This window comes from Ammospiza nelsoni, chromosome 3, assembly GCF_027579445.1.
Source record: "Ammospiza nelsoni isolate bAmmNel1 chromosome 3, bAmmNel1.pri, whole genome shotgun sequence".
NCBI lineage: Eukaryota > Metazoa > Chordata > Aves > Passeriformes > Passerellidae > Ammospiza > Ammospiza nelsoni.
The window spans coordinates 4241326-4252390 of record NC_080635.1 but is presented as its reverse complement, the minus strand read 5'-3'; the positions used below and the strand labels follow the sequence as shown (position 1 = coordinate 4252390).

Sequence of the window (11065 nt, the reverse complement as noted above, 5' to 3'; positions counted from 1 at the left end):
AATAGGGGATAACAGGAATTCTCCATCATCTGGCATAATTCTTTAATAAAATTTAAATATATAAGCCCAACCTGGACTGCACTGTGAAAGTGCGGGTGAGGGAGGCGTTAGAACAGCGGGGGCTCTCCGGAGGGCTCAGGGCTGTATTTCCCTCACCTCCCGGCTGTCCCCGAGCACAGGGAAGCCTGGCTGACCCGCCTATTCCCGTGCTCCATTTCCCTCAGCACCAGCGACCAACAATCACCGCAGGCGCTCATTTCTTCTCTTTCCATTGCTGTGCAGGACCCGCTCGTCAGGCGGCCGGGAATGCTGCGGCCGCTCCCCTCGGCCCCGCCGCTTCCCGCCGCGCCGCATTCCCGGGAATGCCGTGAGGGCGGGCGGCTCCCGGCCCGCGGTCCCGCCCCGTGACGCCGGTTGCCATAGCGGCCGCGCCGCTGGCCATGGCGGCCGGGGAGGAGGACGACGTGGAGTGGGTGGTGGACACCATCGCCGGCTTCCTGCGGGGGCCCGCCTGGTCCATCCCCATCCTGGAGTTCATGGAGCACAACTGCGAGGGTGAGCGGGGCGCCGGGCGGGCGGGGCGGGTGTCCCGAGGCCGTGGCGGGGCCCGTCCCGGTGCGGTGTCCCCGCGGTTCCCGGGGCTCTCTGAGCGGGGGCGCGCACTCGGCCCCGCCGGCCGCGCTCCCCGTGGGCACTGCCCGGACCCGCGGCGTGCCCCGGGCGAGCCGTAGGCCAGGAGGTGCCGTTCGCATCCATGAGCTCGTCCTGGGATTATGGCGTGAGCTCTCGGCTGACACGGAGCGAGCGCTGCACCCTGCGGCGCCCCGGACCCCGGCACGGCCTCCGAAGCTCTCCCAGAGCCGGGAGTTTTCCTTAGGAAACCGGTCCGGACAGCCGAAAGCGCCGTCGGGTCAGTGCGACATTGAGGAGAAGGCCCAAAGTGAAATTCCTGCAGCTGTGTGAATGCTGTCAGTTCAGAGGTGAAAACCCCTGAGTTTTAGTGCCTCGCAAAAATGACAGCACTGTCGGTGGTTACCGGCGATGTTTTGTAGGTGATCCTGTGTGTGAGTTTAGCTCGGGAACAACTCCAGTTCAAACTTCCATTTCTTCCTTTGTCTTCTTAGACCATCCAGGCACAATTTGGGGAGCAGCCTGGGTGAAGTGGAAGTAGAGGCAGTGAGGAGGGGCCAGGATTGCCCTGGGCCAGGGGAGGCCTGTGCAGGTTTGTATCTGCAGAGGGAGAAGGAGGAAATAGAGTTTCTGATGCAGAGATTTGGCTAAGTTACTCCTGCTTACAGAACAACTTCTGCTGCCAAAAAACACCCAGATCCTTACAGCAGCAAAGTAATGAGAATTTGGGCAAGTCTGAAAGCAGTGCCTAAGGCCTTTGGAAAAACAAAGGCAGCTTTTGTTTGTGATTCTTGGAAAAAAATTGCTTCTCACTTTCTTCCTGAATCGTTTCTAGCTCCCCAAACTTTGCATGAGGCACGATTGTCATGAGTCTGTACAGCTTTCCCTGTTAAAACTGGGAAAAGAGGAAGGGAAAGCTCCTGGAGCATTCACAGCTAGGAGGGGTTAGAGAAACCCAGGCTGGAAGCTTTGTCCTGGGAAATCTGCCTAAACTTGGGTGGGCAGAATGCTCTGGTTACCTTGCAAAGGGTCTGGGTTTAGCTATCGAGGGAATTGATTTATCCCTCTCAGGAGCAATGATCCCTTCTCCTTAGGAGGTTGAGGGGAATTTACTGACAGTAAGAAGATTTGTGGAACCGCTGTAAATTTCCACCTAGCGTGAGACAGGCTCGTGCTGGTCACTGCCTGCTGTGCTCATCCCACTGCTGGCCTGGGACTGACACACTTGCTCAGGACAGAGTCCTTTGCCCTCCCAAAACATTTGATCCTTGGGCAGGACAAGCAAATTAGCAACACTCTGATTAACTGACTCTGATTTGTGACTCCTCGAAAATACAATTTGGATTTTGGTAATTGGTGTGTGAGGAATTCATTTTAGAACTGTAGTTACTTTGGCCAAGTCCTTGCCCTTCAACTTGTAAACTTACTGTAATGATTTTCTATCTGTAAGTGTTTGCTTTCTCTCTCCTTCTTTCTGGGAGCTTGATTAATTTTTTACAGCTTGATTAATTTCCTTTTACATCAAACTGAAATTAAATAGAGGGGTGTGTATCATCCCATTTGAGGGGTCCTAGCCAAGATTTCAGTTTTAACAAGAAGATAATGAGTGCCTCCAGGACATCTGTGTCCCCTGGCTTGTCTTATACTGTGGGGACATACATGAACCACACACTGTGGCTCTTCAGATCTTTATTCCTGTTGGGCCCCCAAAGACTGTGCCAAACCCTAAGGAATAATGACAACGTGATTCAGAAGCCCTGACTCAAGGAAATCCAAGGTCTCTGTTCCAAGTACTCCTTAAAGCCACTTAGCTGAGAGGAGATGCTGACTGCAGCTTGCTTTACTTGGCACTGAACCTCATCCCTGGTGTCCCCAGGCTGGGGACAGAGCACGGGGTGTGCCAGCCTCCCACTCTGCTCTGCAGGAGGAGCATCCCCTTGGCACTGCCTGGAACTGTCACCCCTGCCTGGGATCCCCGGGGCAGGAGGGGTGGGGGAAAAGGGCACACTTGGAAAAAGGGGAAAGCTGTGGGCTGCAAGAGCTGGGAGTGATCCCCAGCCTGGAGGAGACAACTGAGGCTCTCAAGTGTCTTCACTCCCCTGAGTTTGGGAACACAATTGTGAAAAATGCCAATCACTTGTTTTTAAGATTTTAAAAGTTTAATAGTAATAAAATGGTTATAAAAATCGTAAAGCAATTAGAGTAATAATAATTTGGACAATTTGAATTAGGACAATATGAGACAATAGAAACAAAGAGTCACAGACAGTCTGGGTACCTTTTCTGGGCAGCATAAGCCCGAAAAAGGACCCACGTTAACAGAGGATTAACCCTTAAAAGCAACAGCCTGTTGGATATTCACACACCCCATACATGGTGCATAAATTCCATTCAAACACAGGATTCTGTCTGGGCAGTGTCAGCTTCTTCCTCTGAATCCTGACAGTGCCTTTGAGGCAGGAAGAAGTTCATTTCTTCTGATAATGGAGCAATAAATTCTCTTCCTCTGAAAGATTCAGGTGTCCTGTGGCTGCTGTCTCAGTGCGAGTCCTTTCTTAGAAAAGTATCCTACATAGCATAGTTTCTATTTTAACATTTTGTTGTAACCTAAAACTATATTTACCACACTACTTAAGAGAATTAATACAGCCTAACTTTCTAACACAACACATATAATATTAATTTTAATATTTGCAAAAAGCAAATAATAAAATATGCATTTTTCACATGGTGGTTGCATAGAACTGATATCTATAATACCTCCCCTACCATTTGAATTTAATCATAGATATTTGTAAGCCTTTTATTTTAATTTCTTCATTAAAAATTTTGCCCTGTGCAAAACCCTCAAGCAATGTTGGTTTTCCAAAGTATGATTAAAAAGCAGATTTTCCTCTGCTTTTGGGGGAAAAATGAAATGTGTGATTGGATTTCTGTCATTGCACTTCTGTGTCAGAAAGTGATGCTGCTTTAGGAGGTGCCACCTCAGCCCACACTGTCCCCAGGTCTGGGGTGATGTGGCCTCAGGGCTGTCACAGCTGGCAGAGACGTTGGATGCCTTCAAAAAATCACTGAATTTGTGTGAAGGTTGCACTGGTTCCACAGGCATCAGCACCATCAGGGATGTCACTTGCACATGAAGAATAAATCACACCAATTTAAGCACAATTCCCATTCTTCACATGACTTCAAAGGATGTTCCTGGCAAGTGGCTTGTCCAAGTGGCTAATCTTGGAGGGGATTGAGGCAGATTTATTTCTAAGCCTCTGCTTTAATTGCCAGGTTTTACATTACCTCTCTTAGTTGTTGGCATGAAAAAATGTAAATTAACCCCTCCCCCAAACCTTAGTTTTCACTTCTTATTTTCTGCTTCTTCCACATATTCTGCAGCACAGAGATCATGAGCTTGAGTAGCTCCAGTCAGGGATTTTAATATGAATTTACATGAATATGATTAACATGGCCTATAGTATAGGAATGTCCATTTTTCCTACATCAGGATAGATATAATTAAAATATAACTTAACAGCACCACATTTCATCTTTGGGTTTATCTGGTTGTGCAGGCAGGGACTCATTTTCCTGCATCACCTTGGCTTCTCACTACGTGAATGACATTTAAAAAATGCTGTAAGTCATTAATAAATAAATCTTCCATGTAAATACATGGAGAGTGAGAAATTTCCTGCTTGATGTGATAAACAACCTTACACAGAATCAAGGGGCAGTTCCTATATTAAAACTTACTTTTAGTGAATGTATCTGCTGAATCCTCAACTTGCTTACAAGTCATTTATGAAGATACATTTTCCCAATACTAAATTATGCAGCTTAATTACTTTCAATTATCAAAAACACACACTTAGCCTGAGTGTGTGGAAAACCACGGGACTTTTATAAATCATGGCCTATATTTTAATTGATTAAATGTATTACCCTGTAAAGGTTAATCTTGCTGTTTAGGGTGTAAGTTAATTTGTGGTGCTTTGTACACTGACTGCAGAATGTTTCTTCTTCCCCCTGCTCAGTTTTTGATGATGAAGAGGAAAGCAAGTTGTCTTACACAGAAATTTATCAGGAGTACCAAGCTCTGGTGAGCATTATTCACTATCTGTGGTAAATTTCTAAGCAAAAGAATTTAAAGTGTTAAATGAGTATTTAGATGAACTTCTAATTGGGTTATTGTTGTTATTCAGTATTTTTCCATGTGTTATTTAGAAATCCTGTGAGTTGTATTTGTCATATGCATTTATATGCCTAAAGATCAGGTACATGGAAAAGAAACTGTGACACAGTCACAGCTCTTAGGCTGTTTTACATATTCATCATTAAAATTAATATATCCACCACCTTCAAGATTGTATTTATAAGCTTGATAATGTTATTTTCTGTCAAGTGAAAATGACAACCAGCAGGATGTCTGAGAACACTCACAACTCGGATTTTGTTCACTAATGAGTCTGGGAAATCTTTTGAATTATCTTTCAATTATCAGAAAAAACTGCAGGAGATTTTTGGAGCTTAAATACCTATAAAATAGTACATGCAGATTTCTAACACTTTCTGTAATGAGGCTGGGGAATACATATTAAAATATTAAATCATATTAAAATATTATATTAAAAAGCTTTGACTGAATAAATACAAACCAACATTCATTTCTGCTCTGATCCTAAAGGCTTTAGGCACAGCCTGGCAAAAAGCCTTTTACTTTCATCAAAAAACCATGAGGAAAACTGGCCAGGAGTCTGGGGAAAAGGTACATGGGTGAGAGTCCTGGAAATTGGAGAAAATATGTTAGAGAGTCATCAAATTTAGCAATAAAAATGCTCATTTTGAACAGTTCATGAAAGCAAATAAAGCTTGAAATAAAAAAAAAAAAATTAGTTCTGCTATTGTAGTGACTTTCCTTGGAGCTTATAACCCACATCAAAAAAGAATAGACAATAATGATAAAAATTCCTCTGATTCTCAGGGAAAAACCATAGAAGGTAAGGTATAATCTTATCCTTTTTTCCAGGTGGAGAGATTACTAGAGGACTACCTTAAAGAAGTTGGAATTAATGAGGAGAAATTTCAAGAAGCTTTTTCTTCTCCTCTTGCAAAGACCCACACCTCCCAGGTATTTGCCTTCATGAAGGAATGGATGGATTTCATTCTTAGCTTGATGTTTCCCCTAACACAGCTGGCAGGAGATGAAGCCTGGAAAAGTTTTCATGGTGAAATTGTAATTTTCAATTGAACTGCAGCTGAAAACTGACACTGGGAAACCCCAATTTTGTCATAATATTCTAATATTGTCAGGATGTTACTGCAGGCATGTTGATCTAAAGACATAACCCACCAAGTTATTTTCCTGGCCATGAGCTCTTCTTGGATATCTGGAAAAACAGACAGATAGGAGAATGAAATATAATTATTAAAAACATGCTCCCCAGAATTGAAAAATCAAGCTAATTTCAAACAGACTGAGCTGGTTGGGATTTCTGTGGGGTTTAATTTTGAGCATATCTTTCCTCCCACAGGCCATTCTGCAAACAGTGTTGGCAGCAGAAGATTTTAGGCTATTTAAAAAAATGATGGTACAGAAAAATATTGAAATGCAACTGCAAGCAATTCGAATCATCAAAGAAAGAAATGGTGAGCAGTGCTGAATGTGGGGGTTCTCTGCTGAAGGATTTTAGTGTTCTTTTGCTGACTCTTTAAGCCATTCATAAATGAGTGTGGAATGCTGGTTCTGCTCCACTTACAGGAGAACACCCAGCTGATGGTGCTGGGATTTCATTCCTTAGTCCTGGCTTGCACTCCCAGTGTCAGCTGTCTGTACTGTAAGGGTCACAGATTCTTCAGGTCCGTTTGTCTGAATTTCTCTGTGAAACTTGACTGAGTTTTCTGTGGCAGAGTTTTGGTGGCATTTCTGAGTTAAGGCAGTCAGAGCAGTTCCTCCAAAGGAGCAATATCGACAGCTGGAATTCTGCTCCCTGCATGGCAAAGATGTTGTAGTGTCTGCTGTACAATTCACACTGACAAATCCATTCAGGAAGCACAAGTTAAGGCCTCCATCATCCTTATGTGTGCATGAGAAAGGAGAAAAAATAATCCACACCCAACTTTGCTGCTCTGTTGATGCTTCTGCAAGGATTTTAATCCCACTCCTTCCTTCCATGTCTTTCATTTTACTTACTTCTTACTGTATGAGTGTTCTTCAGAGAATAATTTTGAAATTTCATCTTTCACATAACATCTACATCTGGGAGTGGTTCAGGTGGCTGAATTGCAACAGGAAATGCCACAAATGTCAATGCAGAGCTTGGCTTAACCTTTGATGCCAAAACTTTCATTGCCAGAAATCTTTGCCTTTTTCCTAACAGGATTTAGGATATTTTCCTCTAGGATCTTTGTGGAAACAGTTCACATGGCTTTGGTTTTGTGAATGTGATTTTCTTTTGTTTGGGTTTTTTTAACATTTTCTTATCAGCCAACTGGAGCACAAAATCATTTTCCTCAGAATAATGCATAAACCTTGTTTTCTTCCAGGTGTAGTGCCTGAGTGTTTGACAGAGGGTTCTGATGTATTCAGTGAAATTGAACAGGAAGAAATGAAAATACTCAGGGAGGTTCTAAGGTAAGAAATCAATCAGTCCCACTTTGTTATTTTAACATACAGGTCTGTAGGACCCAACTCTTCCAGCCCTTTCCAGCAAACTGCCTTCATCTGAGAGACAACAGGAATATTCTTGTCAACATCCAGAGGGAAAATGGGTGGTGCTGGGCAGTGGGTGTGCTCAGGAATATTGAAATGGTGAGGGAGGACTGTGGCTGTGATCTGAGAGGTGTGGTACAAATTCTGCAGATTCTACTCCACTCCCAGTTCACAGAAACAAACAATAGCAGATTAATATATAATATATATAACCATTATATATATACACCAATATATATAACCATATATATATAATATAAATACCATATATAACCATTATCTGATATAACCATCCAGGTTATTCTAGATAATGCTATTTTCCCTCTGGATTCTGGGAATATTTCCCTTCCTGTCTTTAAATAGCAATGAAATAAAGGGATAAATAAATCCTGGAAATTCTTACACAATTATTTTAGCACAAAGATAGTTGAGGACGGTGGGCTCTTGTTTGTTTATCCCAATTATTTATTTCTATTAAGGCTTAAGTCATGGAAATATTTTGGATACTGACAAATTCACATTACCTTGTACTTGCTTTGATAGTCCTCAAATATTGAAGCAGTGTTAAATTTCCCTGAAAATCACTACCACTAAGTGAGTTTTGAGTGTTTCCTCATGTTTATTGTTACAGAAAATCTAAGGAAGAATATGAAATAGAGCAAGAGAGAAAGAGGACTGAAGAGGTGAGTGCCTTACCTTTGTGTGTGAGTTATGGGCATGGTTAAGGAATGCCCTGATATTCTGTCCTGGCTGTCCCAGATCCCTTCCATCAATGCAATATCCCACAGGCATTACAATCCCTGCTCAGCACCTGAACCCTGAAATCCTTGCAGATCCAGGGAGCAGCTGAATTGCTGATATTGTCAGGATCAAAGAGCCTTCAAAGTGTAAGCTGCTTGCAGATGGCAGCACTCCTAATCCCACAGGAATTCCCTTCAGGATCCCTTGATAGACAGTGCAGTTATTCATTAAATGTTCACAAGAGAGAACTAATCAGCAGCACCCAGAAACCCTCTCCAGAGACCATCCCTGGGTGTCCATCAGACTAAACCACAGAGAAAGGAAACTGAATGGAAATGGGGAGTGTCCAAATTGTGGAATCATGGCAATAAACCCCCCATTGACTGGAAAAACAGGCAGGTGTTATCCAGATCTCTATAGACCACCAAGAACAGCAATATTCTTGATAAAAAAGTCAGATTGCAGAGCCCCCAGTCAAGTTCACCTGGCCAGAGAAGGTGACAGTGTTCAGTGATATGGTTTTTGTTAAAAGAATGTTTCAACACACAATTTCATATTTTAATGAATGCCATGGTTAATCAAGAGCACAGACAATTCTGAGGGAAGGGCTGGATTGTCTGTAAACAACTCAGTTTTAATTGGAAGTTCTTGTGGGAGATTCCTTTGTGGGGCCAGTTCAGTACCTGGGGTACTGTAACTCTTGGCTTTGTTTTCTAATTCCAGGCACGTGCTAAGCACAAAGCTCCAGATGTTACCCACCAATTTCCAGGAGATTCAAGAGAAGCTGTAACAGCTAAGGAATCCACTGAGGGAGCTGAGGAAAGTCCAAAATGCCCATTAGGTAACTTTGGGGGGAGTGCAGTGCTGAGTGGGCAACGTGATGCTGGTTTTAAATGATTCAAGAGTCCACTTGGATCAAGATTTTAACAACTTGGCTGGATAAGGCTGTGAGTAAAGTGTATTTGCCCTGCAGGAATGCCTTCCAACATGGCATGTTTTACTATTCCATGATGTTCTGCTCTGATTGATTATTTTTACCTCATGTATATCTATTCTTTCTAATTGTTTTCTGTGTAAAATTACATAGAGGGATCTCATAAATCTACAAAAGAAGACCCCAAACCAGTTTGCCCAGTACAAAAAGGAACTGAAAACTTACCCCAGCCCTCTTGTACCAAGGGGAAAGAAGACACTAAGAAAAGTTCTGCTGGGAAAGGTTCAGAGAACACAGTGCAAAAAGCTGGGGTGAAAGGACCTGTAAGTTAAAAACAAATTTTAAAAAAAGCCAAACATAGAACTAGAATGCTAAAAGAGAGGATTACATGTAAAATATGTATTTAAAATAGTATTATATTTAAATACAGAATTTCTGTTATTGTAATCAGTTGGATTTGGGTTATTTTTTTTTAAACAAATATGTAAACACTTTCATGTTATTCACAGTTTAATTAGCACAAATTCAGCTCATGATTTCTGGTTTCAGAGTAGAATTCAGCATTCAGTCCTTTGGTAATTTCTTAGGAGACAGCTCTGATTAGAAGCTTCAACTTGGATTTGTTTGCACCTGGTAATTTTGGAAGCAAATAGGATATAAATTGTGCTTTTCTTGCACAGGACACTGATATAAAATAGTGAATTTCAAAATTTTAAATTTTTCCCCCCAGGATTTATCAGAAACTGAAAAGCAGCAGCTGAAGCAACGTGAGGATTACCTAAAGAAAAAACGAGACCTGCTGCTGGCTACGAAGAAAGACTCAAAAAATAATGCACCAGCACCCAGCAGTGATCAGAGAGAGGAGGAATCCCCTCCCAAAGAGGTGAAGCTCTTTCATATAAACCCACAGGCTTTCAGTGCAGGTGTGATGCTGCTGCTGAAGAGTGGAATGGGTTACAAAGAATACAAAGGAATGGGTTACAAAGGGGGAAATATTTCCAACTTACTGGTTTTGCAGAAGTTTCAGTGATGGAGTTGGCATTGGTTGGCTTCAGCACCATCAAACCCTCCTGATTAACTTCAGTTCATGAATGGATAAAATGCCAGTTTGCTCCTAGCCCCTGACCTACTGTTTGGGCTCCTCAAATCTCAAGGATTTTCTTATGCAAATGCTTGAAAGCTCTCTGAAAACAGAGGAAAATACTAGGAGACCTTAAACCCCTCTTACATTACAAAACAATGTAGTAACTACTCTGTTTCTAATCCAAAATCACTACTCTCCTTTACAGAGCAAGTGGTTAAGGGCATGAACTAAAGTCCAAAGTCTTTCTGTTGCCTCAAATATTTTTCAGAGTTGCTGTGCATTTTATTATGCTGAGAAGGTGCCTGAGTAGCCTTCAGGACAATTGCTGAGCAGGAGCTGAACTTGGGGCTCCCAAAACCCAGATCAGGGCAGTGGGAGAGGGCAGGGTGGTGGAGGAGCCCCATGCACCCCTCTGATCCATGGTGGGGCTGCTGGTTCTCATTGCAGTGCTGTTTTCACTCTGATTCTAGGAAATATCAGAAGAGAAGCAGAGGCTGCTCCAGAAGAGGAAGATGCTTGCAGAGAAGCTAAAAGAAGAAGTCATTAATAAGCGGTAGTTTTAAGAGCTCATTGCTGACCCCAAGAACACAGGGAGGTTTTAGAGTAAATTATCAGTAAGTGAAGGGATTTTCAATCTTGCCCTGGGATTTATAGAACTCTCAGACAAGCAGCTCAGTACCCTATTGCAAATGCCACTGAACCACACCATGAACACTCGTTTTCCAGAGTGCTGGAAACTCCCTGACTGTCCAAGGCTGTGCCAGCACTGCAGAGCACAGCCCTGCTCCAGCCCTGAGCCACCACAGGAGAGATGGGAAAGGAATTCCTGTGGCAACAGCTCCGAGCTCAACATTGGAACTTTGTCATGTCAGCAGTGCAGGAGGTTCCTTTCATTAGCCCATTATAAACAAATGGCTCTTTCTCAGCTGTGCAGTGAAATAAAGTCTGGTTTCACAAGGAAGTGCACCCTCGA

General features: G+C 42.9%; 1 protein-coding gene across 1 annotated transcript; it reads left to right on the top strand.

The window, feature by feature from the left end:
* The first annotated feature begins 424 nt into the window (after positions 1-424).
* CFAP36 (cilia and flagella associated protein 36) lies at positions 425-11053 on the top strand. Its single transcript, XM_059467391.1, has 10 exons — positions 425-555; positions 4659-4723; positions 5651-5752; positions 6156-6270; positions 7168-7255; positions 7965-8016; positions 8798-8915; positions 9162-9331; positions 9739-9891; positions 10563-11053. The coding sequence occupies exons 1-10, from the start codon at positions 441-443 to the stop codon at positions 10647-10649; spliced, it is 1065 nt and encodes a 354-aa protein (XP_059323374.1). The 5' UTR covers positions 425-440; the 3' UTR covers positions 10650-11053.
* Positions 11054-11065: the final 12 nt, after the last annotated feature.